Below are 24304 nucleotides of genomic sequence, written 5' to 3' on the forward strand. Positions count from 1 at the left end.
ACGTTCGGATCCAATTGCAGATCTTTATTAACAGAAAGGTCTCAAAGGCAGTAATCAGGAACGGTGTCAGGTTTGTCAGGGAAATCCAAAATCGAAAACAGAAACAAGCAGAAGTCGGAGCAGGTGGCAGACAATCAAAGGCGGTAACACTATCCAAAATCAGACACAGGAAGAACAAACATAGGAAAACCGCTCAGAAATGCTAAACGGGGCTAAACACCATTTGCCAAGACTTAGAGTGATAGTGCTGCTTATGTAGCCCCTTTCACACTGCACGTCGGACCCGGCATATTGCCAGAACATTGCTGGGTCACCTTCTGTGTGAAAGCATACACGTCCTGGGATTTATTCCGCCACTGAACACGGGTCGGGGACCTAGTAACATTGCCGGGTTCAACCCGGGACGAGCGCTGTGTGAACAAAAGCCAGATCTAATGCTGTGCTGAAGTGATGATGCGCGTTATCATGCGACTCTTTTATCGGCTGTTTTGAAGGAAGATCAACGTTCGCGACAAAAAATATGTGCAAACTATAATGAAGAAGAGATCAGTTAGTTCCTCACTTTCCGCGCTGACGCCGAGATCGTTCGCTTGCTTCAGTAAAAGTATAATGTGCCTAACGTTTTCGACTCGTACATTACACATCATGTCCTGATGTCACGTGTTGTTACGGGATCTTTACGGGTTGTGTGTGAAAGCATGCTAATATCCCGGGTAAATACTGGCAGTGTGAAAGTGCAAAATCTAGCGAACAATTGCCGGAACACTTTACCCGTGTATACGCCGGAATGGCAGTGTGAAAGGGGCTTAAGTGTGTGTGAATGAGGTGCAGTTGTGGCAAGGTGATTTGTGATGAAGGTACTAGTGTCAAAGTGATGATATGGTGACATCTGGTGGTTGATGGAAACAAAAATGATAGAGTCCTGAGTGGAGTGCCCTCTATTGGAGTTTATGGGCACTCCAGCTAAAGATCCTGACAGTCAGTCAGGTAAATATGTATTATGCCAATTACATAGGCAATTTAGAGATATCAATATCAATACAAGACATCAAATTCTCAAAGATGAATCTAAGAGTGAAAGATGCATACCTGAACTTTCAGCAAAATATACAGTATGAAGTGTGTGCATACACTTCATACCGTGGGCTTAGTCTGGTTACAGAAGGCCCTGATCCTTTTGCTGCAATCCTATAAATACCTCAGACCAAGACAAACATCCCCTGAGATGAAGACAGGAACTAACAATTGGAATTTGCATTAACTCAGGTCCCCAGAAGGTAATTTACATGGAGGACTCCCATTATATTGATCAAAATATATCGTATCTCTTAGGATCTTGTAAGGTTGAGACCATTGTACCAGTTGCAGACATTTCAAATGATACCAGACATGAGTGTTGACATTTTCATGTAATCATTTTGAGCAGATTGAGCAGAAGGAAGCATGGGTGAAGGGATTTAAAATGAAACAAGTGGCCAGAAGGGAAGGAGGTCTCCTGCACCTCCACTCTGTGGGGTGTGTCGAAGATGCCTGTGTATGTTTCTATTGTCTTTTTCTCAAATCAAAGTATCTCATGTTCTTTCATCCTTTCAATGGAATGCAAGAAAACAACCAAATAAAAGATTTCAAGAAAAAAATTAAGGTATTCACTTCCTTCCCGTCACATGAGGCTGTCGACTTCCTACCCCTACTTCCAGGAGTGCAGAAGGCAACCCCCTCCCGAAAGAAATTAAATTTTCATGTTACTAATAAGTATATTTTGTTGACACACACACACACACACACACACACACACACACACACACACACACACATAAATATAGGTATATATATACAGTATATATATATATATATATATATATATATATATATATATATATATATATAGGTGCATCTCAATAAATTAGAATGTTGTGGAAAAGTTAATTTATTTCAGTAATTTAACTTAAATTGTGAAACGCGTTAATTCAAATAAATTCAATGATTTTGGCTCATATTTAACAAAAACCCACCAATTCACTATATCAACAAATTACAATACTTTAAAAGTGAATTGTTGGACTTTTGGAAAACATATTAATTTACTGTACATGTACTCAATGCTTGGAAGGGGCTCCCAGCATGGAAAGAACCTATATGAGGGTTTATGCGCATATGTGAAACCTAAATGCAGTTTATATGCACATATATGATAATATATATGTTGCATATATGCATATATATGCCACACAATGGCGTCAGTCAGAGCAAGAAGTACAAGTCAGGTAAGAAAATCTAAAGTTTTCCTTATGTTAAGTCAAAGTCTTTAATTTCTCTTTGAGTTTCTGTTTTGGGGTGCTTTTGATTTGCATTCTGGTATTGTGGGGAAGTTGTGGCGTAGTGGTTAGAGAGTTTGACTCCTGACCCTAGGGTTGTGGGTTTGAGTCTTGGGCTGGCAATACCAAGACTTAGGTGCCCTTGAGCAAGGCACTGAACCCCAAAATGCCCCCGGGCACCGCAGCATAAATGGCTGCCCACTGCTCTGAGTGTGTGTTCACGGTGTGTGTGTGTGCACTTTGGATGGGATAAATGCAGAGCATGAATTCTGAGTATGGGTTACGCGGCTGATTTTCACTTCACTTTACGATTGTGTGATCAGTTTATTGCACCGTTAATAGATGATTTTGAGCGGTTGGTAGAGGTGAAAGCGCATGACTCTCTATAACTGCTCACTCGACCACAGAGAACGTAAATATCACTTATCCAAACCTCTTAAAGAGACCTTGACATTGTTATATATTGTCAGTATATGATTTTTTCTAATTTAACTTAGATATTATATAACTGATTCCCGTTTATAGCAAATCTTTCGTGTATTTGTTTGATGCATAATAGGGTTCTTCACCTTATTTCTTTCAGAGTAGCAAAAGTTTATCTTTCCAGATAACGTGGTATTCAATTAGTAGTTGATGATTACTCTTGTCTATCTTTTGTTAATTAAATCTATTTCATTGCATTTGTGTCTTCCTTGTGTTGATGAAACAGAAGAGGTTCTACAAGTTAGAGATCCCACCAATCTTTCTCATGTGATATACTCATAACCACACCTTAAGTGACACATGATCCAAATATTATCACGTCATTAGTTATGCGAGTACCCATCACGACAAAACAAAAATCACTACACAGGAATACGTTTTTTAATATATAGATAATATAAGGAATAAAATATAACACTAAGAATGAAAATATCTGCATGTTCAACAATCCGTAAATAAACAAACAAACAGGCATGGGGGTAGCCTACACATGATAATTATTTTAAAAAAGAATATATTTTAAAAAGAATATCATTAATTTCATGAATATCGAGGACTTTGCTCAGGGTTAATCCATTTGACCTAATCAATATGTGCCTATTCATAATATATAACCACAAATTGCACGCAACTATGTTTATGAACATTTATAAAACTACTCTTACCTTCACTGCTTAAGTAAGGTAAAGTTAAACCAAAAATGGAAATAGTGTCATCGTGTCATTTTCAAGTTGCAAACCTATAAGTTTATTTCTTCTGTTGAGCAAAAACATGATAGTTTGCTGAATGTTGGTAAACAAACTGTTAAATGCATAATTTTCTCTAAGATATAATTTCTATTTATTTTTATGTATTTATTCTCAATACCCTGTTTGGGCAACTTAATGGCTAAACTTTATTCTGCTCTATGTTCAACCATTTTAAGACTAATGGATTTTTTGTATTTAAAATTTAAGATTACAAGATAGATACAGCCTTTTGGGGGGGTTGGCATTGAATGTTCTTTGACTTTTATGCATGATAAATATGTTTATGAATAAAGATTGATTTGTTTAAAGCAGTTATTTTGAGTTAAGATGCCAAATGCTCTCCTCCAATTCAAATTTGACACTGAAGGGGTGAACATATTTGCCCACCAGCAATTATAGTTGCCTCACATTTATGCAACACAAGATTTACAATAAAAAAACAAACAAACAAAAAAAAAAAAAAACCTGGGGAAGATAAATGCAGAACATATTCACACTATTAGCATGACTATATGCATGAAACCATTCAGAAACATTTGGGCACAAATGGGTTAAAAAACACTTTAAGTAAAAAAAAAATACTTTTTTTTTTCTGAAAAACAATGCTACAGTCAGTTATTCTCCTTTGAAAATGTGCATTCCAGAATGTTGATCTCTGTTTTGGTCTGTGTAACAGGCCAAATAAGAACTGGCGAAGTACATTCAAACAGATGTAAATATGTAGTCAATTAATGTGAATTCTAACATTTGCACAGTGTTTAAATTTCCTCCCCGCTCCCAAGCCCTTTGTGTGAATGTGAGCCTATGCTTTTCAAGATAGAAAAGCTAATCAGACTAGAAAAATGCAGCAACATGTCGGTGGTGGATTCCTCATTTCTGATGGGTTTGTGTTGACTGCTGCACATTGCAGGAACACATGAGGGTTTTTTGTCTAGTTACAATCATTTTGGCTGGCATGGTAACTGCAGTGCATTGTATGATAAAACTGAGCATCATGACTTTCTCTTTCAACAGAAATGAGACTCTGACGGTTGTGGTTGGTGCTCATGACTTAAGGGAAATTAAGTATTCAGATCATATCGGAGTGAAGTCCTACATCCAACATCCAAGCAATATGGCAATTCTTTCTTGGAATGACATCATGCTTTTGAAGGTAACAGTCTGTGATACATTTAGTTGTTCTCAACTTCACAAATGGCAGTACAATCCATTGCAGTCTTATAAAATATAATTAAATTAAATATGTTTGTTAATAATGGTTGTTTTTAATTACAGTTACAGGAAAAAGTCAGCATTAACAACAATGTGGAATGGATTTCATTACCAAAGAATGGAGAAGATGTTGAGGCAAACACTCTCTGTAGTGTTGCGGGCTGGGGACAACTGAAGACTGAAGGCCCAAAGAGCCATCGTCTAATGGAGGCAAACATGCATTTAATTAATAAAACAGAATGCAGTGTCAGTGTCATTGATTGGATGGATGCAGCATGTGATCAGTTTATATAATACTATTGTTAATCCTCATATTGCATATTGCTGCTAACAAGTTTCTCCTTAAAGGAAAACTCCACAGTTTTTCCATATTCCACTATTCCATCTCAGAGCGTGCACTTAACAACTGTAGCACGCGGTGCCACTTTGCTAGTGTTTAGCTAAGTACTATTCATTCCTTGGGATCCAAACAGGGATGAATTTAGAAGCCACCAAACACTTCCATGTTTTCCCCATTTAAAGATGTTTACATGAGTTGTTACAGAAGTATGGTGACACTAAATAAAATGTGGTGATTTTCTAAGCGGATAAAAAGATAACTATAATGTAAGCACTTCGCAGCACTTCGACCTCGGCGCAGTAATATCATCACTCCTTAAAACTCCTCACGTTAGTTGTATTGACGGAAGTTAGAGGGAGAGGGGGAGTGTTCAGGAGTGATGATATCACTGTGCCGAGGTCGAAATTATGTTAAGTGCTCTTCAGCCATACATTATAATAATCATTTGAATCCGCTTAGAAAATTGGAATGAATGGTGCACGCTCTGAGATGGGAGAGGTAAGTATCAACTCATCTAAGTTGAGGGAAGAATATAGTGGAATATGGAAAGACGATGGCGTTTTCCTTTAAACCCCTTTACGTGCAAACATCGCCCAGACGGCCCCGGGGGTCATTAAGCCAATTTCACAAGAATGGGAAATTATGTCACCACTGGTAATGTTAGTTCCATTACAGGTATGCTGTTTTTACATTAGTATGGTCTTAGTATGATCTTTTCTCAAATATCACTTCTTACCTTTTCTTTTTTTGACTGTTTTACAAGTTGCTGTTTGTTATGTCCCAGAATGTATTTGTTTTTGTCCTCTTTCTCTCTCCCTCTCGCTTCCTGTACTTATAAATAATAGGCAATGGCCTCCATCTGTCACCACTGACTGGTTGTTAACTCTGATCAGAGGATAAGAGGGAACTGCAGAAATTAAAACAATTAAAAAAATTTCCCCACTGAACAGTGTGATTGTGTCACTTCCTCCCCTAGAAGGGCTCATTTGTTGTTCATGAACTATACTTTGTTGATTGGGTTCTCTTTAGTGAGATTGTGTTAGTCCTCCTGCCACCTCTACAAGAAGAAATCCTGTTTTCGGTTGTACAGTACAATTAATGCAAGTTCTTTACGTGATTTGTATTGCTAATTTGGGATGGAGTTATTGGTGGGACTGGACTTTCTGGACTTGTTTTCTCCTGTTTATGTTAGTGAGGGAGTTAGTGTATTTGTTGTATTATTATTATTATTTTTTTTTTTGGTAGCTAGTTAGTTTCCCTTTTTATCAGGTAGATAGGTAACATTTGTTGTTTTGGCGTGAGCTCCCTCTCTCAGACTTTGAACCCTCCTGTTGTAAATGAAAGTTATATTATTCTTGATTTAAAGGGATAGTTCATTTTCAAATTAAATTTTGGTATGTTTTAGCCTACCGCAAGGGCATCCAAGATGTAGGTGTCTGTTTCCGCAGTAGTTTCCATTTTGATATTTTTAGTTCAAACCATTCTTGTCTGTGACTCATATGATGCATGTCTATGTTCACCACCTCAGAGAGCATGCACTGAGAAGTCCAAATTAAACAATTCCCTATCGTAAGTACACATTGATGACCTAAGATAAGAAACGAGCGTTTTTTTTTGAGAAAACGAACAGTATTTATATCGTTTTAACCTTTTACCCCTCTCTCTCTCTCTCTCTCTCTCTCTCTCTCTCTCTATATATATATATATATATATATATATATATATATATATATTATATATCTGCACAGTGGCATGCAAAAGTTTGGGCACCCCTTGCAGAAAATGTGAATAGTTTTAACAAAATAAGAGAGATCATACTAAATGACTGTTATTTTTTATTTAGTACTGTCCTGAGTAAGATATTTTACATTAAAGATGTTTGCATATAGGCCACATGACAAAACAAATTGCTCAAATTATTAAAATAACCCCATTCAAAAGTTTGGGAACCCTTAGTTCTTAATGCTGTGTTCTGTTACCTGGATGATTCACGACTGTCTTTCTGTTTTGTGATGGTTGTGCATGAGTCCCTTGTTTGTTTTGTTATAATTAGATATAAATAGATAAGCCGCAGGTGCATCAACAGGTCCTTTGTCTTCAGATCATTCTGTGCATCAGGAAGATTATTTTTTCAGCTACAGATCATTCATAGGATGAGCCAACGAAACAGTAAGTGTTGTGTTCCTCCATGCTCTTGTCCTATGTATGAGCTGGATGCACATGATTACTTTTTTGTTTGTTTGGGGAAGAGCATGCGGTTCTGGCTTTAGAGACGGGCGAGTGCGAGCATTGTGAACTGCTCTCAGTGAAGATGCTCCGTGCTCGTCTGAGCTATTTTCAGACCGCACCCACCTTTTCATTGATAGGTTTCTCACTTCCATGATGAGCTGTCAAAGTCATGGAGCAATCTGTATACTTCCCACATCTTTATGCCCTCGACATTGACTTTTTCAACTATTGTGAAATTATGCTTAGGGCTGAAGAGGCGCTTGCGAGCTATCTCTCACCGGAATCTTCTTCCTCGGTTTAGAAACCTACTCTCCCCACTAAACCTTGTAAATTAACATCATCGTGGGTAAAGCTTACCAAGCTGCAGGTCAGGTTGGTGCTGCGCTGCACACTATGGCAGTGTTACAGTCATACCAGGCTGACCTGTTGAAGGCAATTCCCAGCGAGTGTTTCTCTCAGTTACCGCCTGGAAACTAGCAAAATAGCTACCTCTACAGAGGTCTCTAGAACAGCTAGTACGGTCGTCCCCTGCCGGTCTGCCGATTCAGGGAACCGAGCTAGTGGCTCTAGGCGCACAAGGCCTCAGACATTTACATCTAACATCCCATTAAAAGAAGGAAGTGTTAAAATTGGTACCACTCTCAGAGAGTCTGGCAGCGTGAAACATCTGCTGGGTTTTTCTACGTGGATATTGAGCACAGTACAGATAGGATACAGGATCCAATTTATTCATCTTCTCCACGTTTCAATGGTGTGGGCTCCACTTCCATGAAACCAGAGCTGATGCAGGTACTGTCTCGAGAGCAACAGACTCTTCTGGGCAAAGAGGCCATAGAACATGTTCCTCGTCAAAGGATAGAGTCGGGCTATTACAGCAGATACTTCCTGGTTCCCAAGAAGGGTGGGGGAGTGCGCCCCATCTTGGACCTTCAAGGCTAAAACCGTACAGTCAAAGCGCTCAAGGGAGATAATATCTCTCCGCGATGGCTCGCCATTGGTGATTCCGGAGAGGAGGGACCTTCTGTCTCAGGCAGGTCGCACGATATTCCATCCCAGGCCCAACCTGTGGAATCTTCATGTTTGGCCCCTGAAGGGTAGCAACTGAGGAACACAGGGCTTCTGCCGGATGTTATTGATACCATTCTTAGTGCTAGGGCTTCCTCCACCAGAAAGAGATATGCCAGTAAATGGGGTGTATTTGACAGGTGATGTGTGGTACACAATGAAAACCCAGTCAACTACATGGCTTATGAGGCACGCGGTCAAGCTTCGCCAATAGGTTTTAGAGCTCACTCCACAAGGTGGGTTGCCTCCTCTAGTGCTTTAGCAAGGGGTGCCCCCTTACAACAGGTTTGTGATGCGGCAGGTTAGTGCTCTCCACACACATTAATAATATTTTATAGTCTGGATGTCCATGCAACCCTGGGCTCTCATGTCCTTGAGTCAACTTCACAAGCAAATGTCTGAGGCCATCTTGTGGTTTGGTAGCACACCTGCACAACCTTTGGGGTCCAGACATTTTTCAAGCACGGCGGCGTGGATATTCTCACTCCCAATGCGCTGAGCAGCGCAGCATCGACTGAAGCTTTCGAAAGGGAACGTTCCCGGTTATTTGACTGTAACCTTGTTCCCTGAGAAAGCGGAACGAGATGCTGTGCTGCGTTGCCATACTGAATGTCCCAGGAGTGCTCTTCAGACAAAATGTCCTGTTGATGCACCTGTGGCTTGTCTATTTATAGCCCCGTGTTGCGGGCACGCCCCGATGACATCATCAGCCGAGGCTATATTACCACCGGGTCAATTCTATCGACGTGTTACACACATTATTCACAGCTGGTCATGAATAAGACATTTCCCAATGCACTGAGCAACGCAGCATCTTGTTCCGCTTTCTCAGGGAACAAGGTTACAGTAACATAACCGGGAATGTTTTCCAGCATCTTTGAATATTTGAACCCTTTCCAGTAGTGACTGGATGATTTGAGATACTTGTTTTTTTTTTTTTTTTTTGCTGTTGTTTTTTACAATGAGGACAATTGAGGCACTCAAACACAACTATTAAAAAAGGTTCAACAATTCACTGATGCTACAGAAGGAAACAAGATGCATTAAGACCTGGTGGGTGTAAACTTTTGGAATTTGAAGATCAAGGTAAATTGTACTTAATTTGTGTTCCGGGAAACATACAAGTATCTTCTGTTGCTTATGAAGGACAGAACTTTAAAGAAAAAATATATTTCAACAAAAATCTTCATCGTTTCACCCCCCAACTGAAAAAATACTAGGGACTTACTTTCTAACTTAATGGAAAGTAACAAGTACCTCTTTCATGAATGGGAAATTACCTGTTGTTGTTATATATAACCATCAAAAATCTAAAGTGCATGACCTTAAGAGGCAAATTAAAACATTTTAATTAACATTTTTTTTTACAGCAGTAATATCAGCTTGTAAAAAACTACTGGTGATCCAAAAACCGATGAAACCGGTTCTTGACTCGAGAACGAGTCAGTCTTTTGTTTGTTATCTGGCTCGGTTCGGTGTTCATCTTCAGTTCTCCCTTCACAGCAGTTCAGTCAGTGTACTGTTTGAGTGCATGCATTACTCCGGGATATTGGTTTGTTTGAACTCAGAGGGAGTGTCAGCCACATGAAAAAAGTTAACAGCTTAAGTCATTTGTGGATTAATGCATATTGGAGACAGGAACCTTTTAAAACGATTCAGTTCGATTTGGTGAACTGGTTCAAAAAGACACGGTTACATCGAATGATTCGTTCGCGAACCGGATATCACAAACTGTTTTGTTTTGAACTCTCTCACAACAGACACGGGCAGGGACGGACTGGGACTAAAAAACGGCCCTGGACTTTGACTAGGCCCGGCCCAAAGCAATCGGCGCGCGTAAACTCGACAGCAACAACAACAATAACGCCTGGCATGAGTGTCACAAGACTTTTATTGTGGCTCATGATACTATACCATCCAAATTATAGCAATAGCACTGATGTTGACTAGATGTTGAGCTTGAGTGGGTGTCTTTCTCTGCTCTTGGTCTAAGCTCAACCTGAATAAACAACGATGGAATGGATTTTTTTTTTTTAAACAGGTTTTATTCCAAGATGGCAAGGAATAGTTTATATAATATGCTGTTATAACATTATATTTTACAATATATTCTATGCTGTCTTAAAATGAATTTGTTACTTAATAATCTTAATTTATGCAGTAATTAATTAATTAATTTTACTGCACAGGTAATAATACCACATCTAAATGAAAATACACCATTACAAATGTAACTTCTGTATTCAAAATCTTCAAAATTTGTAAGCATTAACTGTAATGTTACCAACATTACCAACAAGTAAAAGCACAACATATTTCTTAATATTAGCTACTGCATGTGACATTTTACAGCTAAAATGTTGAAGTTTAGCTGTTTTAACTACTGTAATCATTAAAAATGATTCTAACATCATCCCTAGCAAGTACCTCTCTTTCTCCTCTCATGTTCCATACTTGGATCTGGATCTGCCTGTGGAACCAGCTCATCTTTCTGTCCCTCATCATCATCACTGATGGCATGTTGTTGTCTGGCTCACTTCACTGCTGCTAATATTTAACTGCGAGGTGCTGCTTCTAGAGAATATTGCTATATATTTCAGTTAGTTTGGGAAATTTAGCGGCTTTAGTATCTAAATTCCGCTTTTTTTTTCTCTCGCCTTCTCAGCCCCACCCTTTTCTTTCCGTTTTATTTTACCCGCGGCCACGTTATGCATATTGTTTGTTTGTTTCTATGCTTCTTCTATCTAACGTTAACGTCTTTGCTGTTCATTTCTTCCTACTCTTCCACTTCTTATTCTTCTTGGCGGCCACGGCCAGTGCAGCTGGCCTCCAACTTAAAGGTGTATTACTGCCACCTACAGTACTGGAGTGTGAAACAGATTAGCGTGGGGAAAAAAACAGGTGATGACTGCGTGCGTGGCGGGTGGTGGGCCGGCCCGCCGGCCATCCTGGAGTACCGGCCGTTCTGTGATTCTCCAGATCACACAGATGGCTAGTCCGCCCCTGGACACGGGAGAGAAGACAATGATGAATAAAGTCATAGTTTTTGCTATTTTTGGAGCAAAATGTATTTTTAGATGATTCAAAAACTTCTAACTGACCCTCTGATGTCAAATGGACTACTTTGATGATGTTTTTCTTACCTTTCTGGACATGGACAGTATACCATACACACAGTTTTAATAGAGGGACTGAGAGCTCTCGGACTAAATCTAAAATATCTTAAAATGTGTTCCAAAGATGAACGGAGGTCTTACTGGTTTGGAACGACATGCGGGTGAGTTATTAATGACATAATTTAGATTTTTGGGTTAACTATCCCTTTAAAGATGATCTGGGTATATGGCAGTGGTGGATCCTGCAGAGTATGTAGAAAAACAAAATGATTCACAGACTTTATGATAATGTATGAACTGATTTTACTAGTGATGTGCTGATCTGTGTTTCTTAACAGGGAGATTCAGGAGGTCCTTTGGTTTGTGGAGACACTGCAGTTGGTGTCACATCTTTTGGTGACTCTAAACTCTGTAATTCATGTAAGAAACATAATGTGTATACTAAGATTTTTTAAGCATATGTTCCATGGATCCAAATCATAAGAAATGTTAAGTAACTTCATGGAAAACAAGGAAGATTTTTATTATTTTTTATTATGGATTTTTTTTATGAATCTTCTTCCAATAAATCTATCACATGGGAACAATCAATCAGTCATAGTGTCCTCATTGTCACAACAGATAACTATAGTATTACGTGTGAAATGTCCTAAGTCATTTCAAATTAGTTCACTTTTTCCATCTTAGTAATACACTCAATTTCCAGTCAACACCAAAAGGAAAGGAATCAATAAAAGGTATCATAAATTACTGTTTTTAAATTAAAGTTATTTTTTAACTAAAAAGTTTAAAATAAAATAAAGTCAGAACATATCAAAATAAAATAAAATAAAACAAAATAAGCCCCGAAAAACCTCCAGGATTTAATTTGTAAAACAATTAAATAAATAAATAATAAAAATAAAGAAGGCGGCGGCTAATTAGTTGACTAATTATTTCCTTTGAAAGTAGTTTTACTTTACTTTTTTGTTTAGTTTTAACATATTCAGTTTAGGTGAAATATACTGGATGTCTGTGTATTCGAAATGCTCAACTTTAAGTTGTCAGGTGACTAATGTAAGGTTTTCGGAAACTTCTCAGTTGTATCAAACATGCGAACCACCTTAAAAAGACCAAGTAAGTGTTTCTCCAGTTGAGTAAGTGCTACAATTATCAAGTTCACATGCATGTGTTAACATAACCAGAGAGACCACCACCGAATCAACAACTGCAATTATAACTGCTTTTTAAATAAAGTAGTGAGTAGTCTTAATGTGTCTAGACCAATCTTCGACCAAACCACAGGCTCTGCTCTCCATCACAATGCTAACAGCTCACTCTCTACATTAACCTTAAGCAAAAACATATAAAACAACTCAACATTCACTCCTAGAGTCTGAAGCAAAGCATTCTGGGAACTAGAACTTGATAGAATTGTATACAAATCAAATAGTTTTCTGAGTAACAAAAGCATAGTACACAAATAGTACAAGCTATTTTTGTTATTAAAATAGTACTACATTATTACAGTTATAATCAATAAATTGTTGTACATTAAGTAAAGTAAACTAAAAAGTGTGATTTAGGATGTAAATACTGAGATCCAGCCAAGTACAGGACGTCTCTTTTCAGACATTTCAAGACCAGACAAACAGTTTGGTGCTATCCAACATCCATCATGTTCAGTTGATTAAAACAAGCACTGACCAATGCCAACAGATGTTACACACGTATCAGAAAAGCACATAAAATGTGTCTGTTACTCTTTTTTAGTGTCACTAAGTGAAGTGTGAATCAGCCTTAAGAGATCACTCATACATGGGGAAGAATACTCTACACCCATTAAGACCACGAGCATAAGACCTATCTTTTCCACTTCAGTGCAAAATGAAAGCCACATCAAGGTGTGATAAAGGAAGTATGATCTCTATTGGGTAGCTAAACCAGCCCATTTTGCATTAAATACCACCATCAACACTGAGATCTTCAGCACTCCAGAGAAACCTTCCAAGAACAGCATCATGATCATCTCCGTGCTTTTGCTAGTCACCCTGCTACCATATCTGACTATTTCAGGTAGACAAATAATGGAAATTGACTAACTTCTATTGCATTATGTCTTTTACATTTATTCTAACTATGCAAATGTAATGGTTTTTTTATGTTTTCTCTGTAAGTTGAACATTTAGTAAAGTCTACTTCTCTTTTAACCAACTTTTAAAAAAGTTTCTCTTTTCTTTCTTTAGCATCTGTGCAAGTGGGTATTGTAAACGGCACAGAAGCCAAACCTCATTCCAGACCCTACATGGTTTCAATTCAAAGTAATAACAAACACAAATGTGGTGGCTTTCTTGTATCTGAACAGTTTGTCATGACAGCTGCACACTGCTTTGACGAGTAAGTGTTTTTTTTTGGGGGGGGGGGGGGCGTACTCACTGTGAGTCAAAAAGAGACCCATACTGCTGCAAAAGGGTCTTCACTTTGTAAATGACACATGCTATAATAGTACGCAAACAAATGGGTCCACGACTACAAAAATCTCAAAAATAAAGGATCCTTATTGGCATCGATGGATGTATGAAGAACCTTTAATATATGGTACATTTCCATTGCACAACATTTTCATTAGATTGTTAAAAAGTCTTCACACTAAGAAAAAAAAATTTCTCTTTTAAGAACATTTCACTGAAGGGTTCTTTGGGGAATTAAAAATGGCTCTTCAAATGCATTGCTTTTGGAACCTTTAAGTTTAGGGAGTATAACAACTGTTTTTGAACACAAAATGTGCTTTAACTTAAGCCAAAGCTAGAGTTAACAAGCTAAATTTGAGTTTTGAGTATGGGCTAAAGTTTGTGGATTTGCAACGGGAGCATCATTGCAAAGTATGTAAATGCATTAGGTTTAGTGTATTTTGAACAGTCTTCATTTACCAGTAAAACATGAATGCATGTTTTCTTCCTCATCTTGACAGAGGAGAGAAGCTGACAGCTGTGGTTGGAGCTCATGATTACACTCAAGGTTCTCACCAGATGGATGTGAAGTTCTACCACATCCACCCTGGGTATGAGTCAAAAAGTCTGCTAAATGACATCATGCTACTTCAGGTAAATGACTCAGCTAGGTTTTGCAGAGTAAACTGCAATAAAATAATTGTTTTCTTATCTGTATGCTAAACATAATTGAGGAACAGAAAAGAATCATGAATGTCCTACTCCCTTGGGCTTTGTTCACATTGCACACAATGCTAATTTAGGTTCACATCTGATTAAGGCTACTTGAAACCTGATTTGACTGTTCACACTGAATTTGAATTTGAATTGGATTTCACAACACATATGTGACTTGGATTGGGAAAGTGGTAATTAGAATCTTTTGTTCTAATTACAAGATTTAATATAAAATATGCGACAAAATAAGATTTTTGTATCAACAGAACCTTTTTACTATGCATAATTTAGTATTTTCATGTTTCATGCAAATTGTTTTAAAGTATACATATGTAACAATTACAAAAATGCTAACAAACCTAATAATCCCATTATCCTCTTAAATACCAAAAAATAAAAATAAAATAAAAAGTTGGTCATCCAATTTGTATTCATTTTGAAAATGATCAGCATTAATGATTTCATTACTTGCTGCAGTTACATGAAAAAGTCAAAAAGAGCAAGAACATCAACTGGATCTCCATACCAAAGAAAAATAAAGACATCAAGACCAAGGACAAATGCAGTGTTGCAGGATGGGGGAAAAAAACCACCAAAGGTGCAGCAAGTACTAAGCTTATGGAGGTGGACGTCACCATCATTAATGCAAAAGAATGTAAGAAGTACTGGGACAAAGACTTCTCCATCTCACGTATGGTGTGTGCAGGTGGCCATGGAGGATTTTGCCAGGTACAGTGCAACAGATCATAAATAGTGTGACAGTTTTATTTCATTCATGGCCTGTAACTTTCATAACTTTTCTCAGGGGGATTCTGGAGGACCCTTGGTGTGCAATAATGTCGCAGTCGGTGTTGTTTCATTCAACGAGGTAAACAACTGTGACTTACCCAAACGACCAAATGTCTACACCAAGATTTCCACATTTCTAAGTTGGATAAAAGCTATTCTTGAAGGTGTAAAGCAAGAACTTGATTAATAAACATTTTAATCAAACAATGTAGTCTGTTGATCATATGTGTGGTTTCATTATGAATTTATTGAAAAGATTAAGACTGATTTGTCAGATGTGACACTTTTCTGTGGAAAGATGGTTTTGTCCCTCCTCTGCAGCCTTGGTTTCCTGTGGGGGCTGAGCTCATCACATGTGGTCAGAGACCCTGTGAGAAACGATCTGGTTTGCAGAGAAATTTTAAATAAAATTTTGATGCATATGAAGTGAAGAAGTGAAGTGAAGTGAAGTGAAGAAGTGAAGTGAAGTGACATTCAGCCAAGTATGGTGACCCATACTCAGAATTTGTGCTCTGCATTTAACCCATCCGAAATGCACACACACAGAGCAGTGAAGACACACACACACACTGGGAGCACACACCCGGAGCAGTGGGCAGCCATTTATGGATGCCTTGCTCAAGGGCACCTAAGTCATGGTATTGAGGGTGGAGAGAGAACTGTACATGCACTCCCCCCACCCACAATTCCGTCCGGCCCGAGACTAGAACTCACAACCCTTCGATTAGGAGTCCAACCCTCTAACCATTAGGCCACGACTTCCCCAAATATGCAAGTTTATGAGATTCATCACAGCCTCTCTTCATATGTCATTGGTCAGGCAGCTCTGTCCAAACTCACACCATTGGTTGAATCACTGTTGCTCTGCCCAGCTGGTCAGGGTTTTCAAAGCAAGTGAGCAATGTTTTAGAAAACAAAACAAAAGTGTGTGTACCTTACAGGTAAATCCACCTAAAAATGTACCATTTATAGAAATTAATGGAAAATTCACCCAATAAATGTCATTTACTGACCTTCGAGACATTTTCCTTCTGTGGAAATTGTCTATACAATGGACAAGGGGGGCAGTCGTGGCCTAATGTTTAGAGAGCCGGACTTGTAACGTGAAGGTTGCTGGTCACTTGGACTGCACTCACTTTTCATTGTATGAAAAAAAAACAACACCACAGTTTTCAAAAATACCCCATTTTTTTGTTCCACAGAAGAAATACAATTATACAGGTTTGGAACAACTTTAGGGTTAGTAAAAGATGACCGTTTTCATTTTAGGGTGAATTAAACCATGTTTTAAAATAATAACTTTCACATTTTACATTTAATTAACAGAAGAAGCATCCAGAAAATGTTGTGGTTTTCTCTGAAGGGAGGCCTGCTCTTTTACTTTGAGTAGTTTAAAAGTCAGTGACACATTTTCAATGTTACAGTAGGACAATGACACACATCACTGCGATTCTGCTCGCCACAGATGTGAAAGGGGGTGAAAGGGAAATGCACACACACAGAGCAGTGAACACACACACACACACTGTGAGCACACACCCGGAGCAGTGGGCAGCCATTTATGCTGCAGCGCCCGGGGAGTAGTTGGGGGTTCGATGCCTTGCTCAAGGGCACCTAAGTCGTGGTATTGAAGGTGGAGAGAGAGCTGTTAATGCACTACCCCCACCTACAATTCCTGCCGACCCGAGACTCAAACTCACAACCCTTCGATTGGGAGTCCAACCCTCTAACCATTAGGCCACGACTTCCCCTTTTTTTTTTTTTTAGGACCACACTGCTCATCACAGGTATCTTCTTTCATTAGGAATTCTTAATCTTTACACATCTTTACCATTCTGCCATTAAAGGGGCTATTGTTTGAGTTTATAGTTATTCATGTCTTGTTTTTCCTAATAGTTGTGGTTGGAGTTGACATAATCAATGGGAAAAAGGTTTCAAAAAGTTTATTGCAATACACGGTCTCAGTGCAGAGTAAAAAAAAAAAAAAAACGTGAATGTGGTGGATAACTGATATCTCCTATATTTGTTTTTACAGCTGGTAAGTGGTAAATTTTTTTGGAGCCATATTCATCACAGAATGAAATATCTAAGCTCTTGGTCCACCGAAGGAAAATAAAAAGTCTTATGATTTTTGAATGAGTAAATAATGATTCAGGAAACAGTTCAGGAAAATGCAAGTTTGACTCCTGTAGGTTTTATTTGATTCCAGTAAAGAGATGACTGTTGTTCTTGGTGACCTTGCTATTGCTCCACAGAAAAATCTAAAAAGATATGTGATTCACAAATTTGTACAAAAAACATTTAAAAACGTTGAGATGGGTAATGGCATCATGCTTCTAAACGTAAAGCAACACCTGTTTGGTCGTGATTACATTTTCTCAAGAAGAACAAGACCTAACATGCATATTTAATAACTACATATTTGCATTTTCAGATTTCTAGGAAAGCCATTTTGGAAGACATGGTAAAGACTGTGGAAATCCCACAACCACATTACAGTGTTGAAAGCAATGCCCAGTGCCTGATTACTAGCATTCCTCTATGTGATGCAGTGTCGGGTAAGGGCCTGAAGATCACGGGCATCCAGTTTGGTTTTCCGCCCTTGACCCTTACGCACAGAGATTGTTCCATATTATCTGAATCTTTGGATGATATTATGCACTGTAAATCATGATAACGTCAAACTCTTTGCAGTTTTCTCTGAGAAACTCCTTTCTGATATGGCTCCACTATTTTTCAATGCAGCATTGGGGGAATTGGTGATCCTCTGCCCATCTTGACTTCTGAGAGACACTGCCACTCTGAGAAGCTCTTTTTATACCCAATTATGTTGCCAATTGATCTAATAAGTTGCAAATTGGTCCTCCAGCTGTTCCTTATATGTACATTTAACTTTTCCGGCCAATTATTGCTACCTGTCTTTTTTGGAATGTGTAGCTCTCATGAAATCCAAAATGAGCCAATATTTGGCATGACATTTCAAAATGTTTCATTTCAACATTTGATATGTTATCTATATTCCATTGTGAATAAAATAAAAGTTTTTAAAGATTTGTAAAATTATTTAAAGAGATTACTTCATTCCTTTTTTACTCTTAATTTGTACATTGTCCCAACTTTTTTGGAATCGAGTTTGAAATATATATATATATATATATATATATATATATATATATATATATATATATATATATATATATATAAATTGTAAATAAGCCATGACATTGCTGCCAAAGAAATTAAACTAAACCTGAAAGACATCAGTTTTACCAAGTTATGCTGGAGAAGATCTTGTATTGAAGGAAAGCAAAACATATTTGGAGAAAAGTAGCAAGTTCTACATCTTGCGTCATCACTGAATGTCAGGATGTGTCTTGTGGTAGAGAGCTGTATAAATGACTGGTGGTCGTAACAGCAGCGCATTATGAAGATGAGTGCGGCGCATGGCCTGTTGCTCTCAGTGGCATTGACAAGTTTTATACTGACTGGTTAGTAAAATCATGCTTAACTAATTATAAAATGATAACTGTATTGATTTCTTGTTATGTCAAATGTTCATCTTTATTTGCTTAGGCACATTTGGAGCCGATATCATCAATGGCAAAAAAGCCAAGAAGAACTCCATGCTGTACATGGCATCAGTGCAGATTAATGGAAAACACACATGTGGAGGATTCCTGATCAACCCGAGCTATGTGCTCACAGCGGCACACTGCGATAAAAGGTAAAGCCAACTGTTAACCTGGAATATGTTTGGTGTTCAACTAAATGGTTTACTAATATGCAATTATGTTCATAATATGAATAAAGTGGTAACATGACAGTGATCCTGGGCACCCACAACATCAGTCCACAAGGAGCAAATCTGAAAAGATATCCAGTGCAAAATAGACATAAGCACCCATCCTACGAAACTCCCAAAACTGGGAATGACATCATGCTTCTGAAGGTACACTGTTCATCCATAAATTTAAATATATTATAAAATATAGCAATATTATTATTAAATATGTATAATTAAATACTTATATTTTATTTTAGAATGTAATAATAATACTGTACATACATTTCTATTTTAATTATAAAATAATATATATATATATATATATATATATATATATATATATATATATAAAAACATATAATGGTAAACACAAAGACCACATTTTTCATTCGTGAAATTATTAGCTGTCTAAGAAGCTGAAAACCGGCAAAGGTGTGAAAACCATCAAAATACCGAGCAAAGCCAAACCCCTGAAGTCAAAGACCAAGTGCCAGGTTGCAGGATGGGGTCAAATTGAACAGGGAAATGTGGTGAACGATCTGCTGGTGACAGATGTGTCACCTATCAACTCCTCCACCTGCCAGACAATGTGGAAAAAAGAGAACGTGGATCTTCCCCAAAACATCCTGTGTGCTGGGGGTTACAAGACCAAAAGTGGCGCTTGTCAGGTATGTCTAAAGCAATATTTTGGAGTTCCTATTTTGTAAGTCTATATTCTTCTAAACTCAATAAAACGTGTCTGGAATCAATCTCAAATGGATTGTCATTGCAGGGTGATTCGGGTGGACCGTTGGTGTGCAGTGGGACAGCAGTGGGAATTGTTTCTTTCAACATGAGAGGACGCTGTGACTACCCAAATGTTCCCAATGTTTACACTGAAATTTCTAAATTCAGACACTGGATCAATGAGGTGATCAAAGGAGGTGCTTGATGCTATGAAAATGCATTGTTTTGTTGTGCAGTATGTCAAGCTCAGCTTTAAGGTGTCTTGTAAATGCTAGCTGTCAGACCTTTCAATAAAACGGCGAAAAGAACAAAAAAACACAATAAGCAATGACTCTGCATTTTTTCTTTCTAAAGCGCCACTTCAGAGAGAGCGAAACTAGTTAGGGTGCTGTTCAATTCTCAACCAGTGCTAAAGTTCACCACCACCACCACATCCTAAGTTACACAAGAAAATATGCGTACAAGAAAATATACGTAGCACTGGGGAAAAAAAATAAGAAGACACTTACCTGCTTTAAAAATAATACATGTATATTTTAAGCTTCATTCTAAAAGGTCTTTAGACACAAGCAATTGATTTGTTGGGGGAGGGGGGAATTCCTCCAGAAAGAACATATGCAATCATATTAGTTACTCAGTGGTGTCAAAAGTATTGGCTTTCATTACTCAAGTAGAAGTATAGATACTAGGGTTTAAAAAGACTTTTGTAGAAGTTGAAGTATCAACTCACGCTTTTTACTCAAGTAAAAGTGTAAAAGTACTGGTTTAAAAAACTACTTAAAGTATAAAAGTAAAAGTAATGTAAGGGAACAAATGCCATTAAGAACAAAAGCTTAGGCCGCACCACAGGGGCCTATTGTGCACTACCCCACCTCCTAAAAAAAACATTTTTCTAAAGGCCATAATGAATATAATGTTATATTAAATGTTCATGTTGAAAAATTTGGGATGCACTAGGCTACATGTTTCAGCAACATATATGCCCATTGAAAATGAACGCATTTTAGTACAATGCAAATACATTAAAGGATTAGAGATATGATTACTAGTTGCCAATAAGTATTGTTATGGTGCAAAAAGTCAAACTTTAGAGGCATGTCATCAATAACTTTTAATGGAATGTAAATGTACATCCAAGCTTAGCTGCAGGAATCTGCGAGGGCAATGGACAAGAACATTGGTGCAGGCTTAGTAACAATTACTCTTGTAACGTTGTCTATTTACAATAAGCATTATAGTGCTGTCAAAATTAATGATTAATCCAAGTGATTAATCAATAACTAAAAAGGAAAATTAACTCATAATCCCGATACCTTCTTGATTGACAGCTTCCTGTATTCGGTACATACGTATGCTATGTTAAGTTACAAAGTTGGTATAGCCTAGATATCACAACATTGTCAATCGCAAACGATAATTTATTAAAACGTCTCACTACCGAACTACCAACAGTAGCTTTATTTGTGGAGAACGAAGATAAAGCACCCATTCGGTAAATGAGCCAGTGAGAAATAATAACTTTTAAATAGGGTCCAGTGCCTTTTCGATACTTTTAAAACAGTACAGGCGCCTAAATGGTGCCTGAACCTATACTTAAAAGAAAGAACCTAAAAAAAAAAAAACTATGGATAACTTAAAAGAACATTCCAAATATTTTAAATAAATCCATAGCTTTCACCTTGGATGCTCTCACTTCCCAAGTTGTGCTTCCCTTAATCTAAGGCTAATAAATGTATTTCACAATCTGGGTCATTATTTAATATAAAACCACACATAATTCTACTGTATCTCTGTTACTCACTCTGATATTTAGTTAAGATGAGTGCTGTCTGTCACTGTCTTAAATCAGTTCTGTGAATTACTGTATGCTCATTCTTTATAAAGTAGCAACAATGTCGTTTGTAAAGTACAGTAATGTGCAAAAGTCTTAGGCACATTAGTATTTTCACCCCAAAAAAGGGTTTTAAGCCAGTTATTTAAATCTTTTGCTTTAGTGTGTCCATAGTAAATATCAGTTTGCCATTAATTTTAATAATAATCTAGTGCGATTTTGAATGCACAAGCAGTTTGACAACGGCAAAATGAATGTTTGGAAATGTAAACTGATATTTTCTACCGACACACTACAGCAAAATATATAAATAGCCGAACACCATTCTTTTAAGTAAAAAAACTAACGTGCCTAAGACTTTTGTACAGTAGTTAGTGTATGTATAAAGTACGTATGATTAAATTAATATTTAGTATAAGTATATTTAAATAAGTGTAATTAAAGTATTTGTTCGGTCATATGTGTTAAGGGCTAGATTTTCACTGGAGGAAACGGCTGTGACAAGCGAAAACTTTACAGTAGATGAGAAAGCGACAGCTTCTTCGCGACCTTTTGTAAACTGTATTTATGACAAATAACTTCACTGATACAGATTCTAACAATCTATTGATAAACACACACCTTATGTCCTCTGTCTCTGTTTGAGCTCACGCTGCTCCGCCGCGGTCTGCGGATTGAAGAGCGCGCTGAAAGACGGGGAGGAGACCGGTCTGACGCCGGTTTCATATGAAATTTAAGCCGACTGACTCTGAGGCGATCGGATACCGGTTCCATACCCAACCCTACTTTTAAGAAATACATTTTATGATAAACGAACCAAAAACTGTCTATGCCCTTGCTGGAGGGTGATGTAATTTGTGTCATGTGCAGGTGCGATGGATCGCATACAAACCAATAGGGTGTCGGGATGGTATCTGTTTATACTTCTCATCCAACCACAATCAAATTCACTCCATCCGGATGGCGCGATTTATCTGGATAGGTTTTTTTTTTTTTTTTTTTTTTTTTTTTTGAGTGATGACAAGCCGGAATGAAAACAAGGCGAAATGAAATAACAGTAACGAAGCTATTTTTAAAATGTAAGGAGTAGAAAGTACAGATACTTGCGTGAAAATGTAAGGAGTAGAAGTAAAAAGTCGGCTGAAAAATAATTACTCAAGTAAAGTATAGATACCCCAAATTTCTACTTAAGTACAGTAACGAAGTATTTGTACTTCGTTACTTGACACCTCTGTAGTTACTATAAAAGTTCTCATTGTGGGTGATGATTTTTTTTATCTCAATCGATCTTTAAGACATTCACAACCTACTTTTCAAAGGAAACATAGAGATTGTGATCTTTTATGTCCTATAAATGTGCCCTTTTTATTTTTGAATGTAAAATATCTGTGCAGCTTTCAGTTGGCAAGACTTTTTTTTAAGACCACACAATGAAGAATAATAGATGAATGAGAAAGTAAAGAGTTTATTCTTTCTGTGCGCGAGCTCCCAAATAGAGCAGAACTGGGTGACGCAAAGTATATTTTGGGCTACAGGTGCATGCATAAATGGTCAAACACACAATAAAATATTTTAAAATGCACATTTTTGTCATCACAAAATCGGTTATGTCTTCGTGAATGTAAACAGTTGGGAGAAATTTTTCATGGCACAGCGTAGAGTGCGCCGTGGAAGAAACAGGGTCTAGGTCCAAATGCAGGGAAATTACTTCTTTTAATAAAGAAAAAGGCCAACAAGGCAAAAACAAAACAGAAACACATAGGCAAACATGCATACACCTCGGAATTCAACTAAGACACGAAATACACCTACACGATCAAACATTAACGAATAATCCAGCCAGACAGAGTGGTGTGAGAGTGGAGAATATATAGTCCTTGACAATGGGCACCAGGTGTGTGTGTGTGTGAGTGGGTGAACAGGTGTGTGGAGTGAAGGTGAATGAGTCCGGGAGATGGGGAAATGGCGCCTTCTGGTGGTGAGAGGGAGAAACACCGGGTCCAGAATCATGACAAAAATAAGAGGTGTGTCAGTATATTAGACAGGTGCATTAGGTCTTAAAGTGACAGTACCTTGCTGTTGTCTATATAATTAATGTTAATCAGATAACAAGAAACACAACAAAAATACAAGCAAAAATTTCCCCAAATTTTGGGGAATTTCTTGCCTGAATACTATTGTTAGATATGCTTATCCCAAAAAAATTTAAGCAATGTTTATTTTATTTGTGTCTCTTCTATTGATTTGTTCTATTGCTTGTCATTTGTGTCTGTTTTAACTATTTATTTGCCCTAAATAGGCTTGATAACTTTTTACTTGTATTAGTTATGCTATAGGGAATACTAGTTTTTGCTGCTCAGTAACTTGCAAAACGTTCTGCAAAACCAAAAAGAGATGCACAAAACAAAATATGTTTTCAAGCACATACATGTTCTGCAATCAACATGTTCTGGTAAGATGACACGTGGCCACTGCAAAACTTTCAAAATGAGTCAAGACATGCAGAAAAGGGTCGGGGG

At 37.6% G+C, this 24304-nt stretch overlaps 2 protein-coding genes across 2 annotated transcripts; both read left to right on the forward strand.

The window, feature by feature from the left end:
- Positions 1 to 13418: 13418 nt before the first annotated feature.
- On the forward strand, positions 13419 to 15668 carry LOC127942675 (granzyme B). The gene is made up of 5 exons (XM_052538548.1): positions 13419 to 13564; positions 13735 to 13885; positions 14460 to 14592; positions 15133 to 15384; positions 15461 to 15668. Exons 1-5 carry the CDS (start codon positions 13510 to 13512, stop codon positions 15629 to 15631), a joined length of 762 nt encoding a protein of 253 aa, XP_052394508.1. The 5' UTR covers positions 13419 to 13509; the 3' UTR covers positions 15632 to 15668.
- Positions 15669 to 18858: 3190 nt separating this feature from the next.
- Positions 18859 to 20266, forward strand: LOC127942669 (granzyme-like protein 1). Its single transcript, XM_052538537.1, has 5 exons — positions 18859 to 18932; positions 19018 to 19168; positions 19255 to 19393; positions 19633 to 19896; positions 20001 to 20266. The coding sequence occupies exons 1-5, from the start codon at positions 18869 to 18871 to the stop codon at positions 20157 to 20159; spliced, it is 777 nt and encodes a 258-aa protein (XP_052394497.1). The 5' UTR covers positions 18859 to 18868; the 3' UTR covers positions 20160 to 20266.
- The last annotated feature ends 4038 nt before the right edge of the window (positions 20267 to 24304 follow it).

The sequence above is a fragment of the Carassius gibelio genome, chromosome A22 (genome assembly GCF_023724105.1).
Source record: "Carassius gibelio isolate Cgi1373 ecotype wild population from Czech Republic chromosome A22, carGib1.2-hapl.c, whole genome shotgun sequence".
In the NCBI taxonomy this organism is placed as follows: domain Eukaryota; kingdom Metazoa; phylum Chordata; class Actinopteri; order Cypriniformes; family Cyprinidae; genus Carassius; species Carassius gibelio.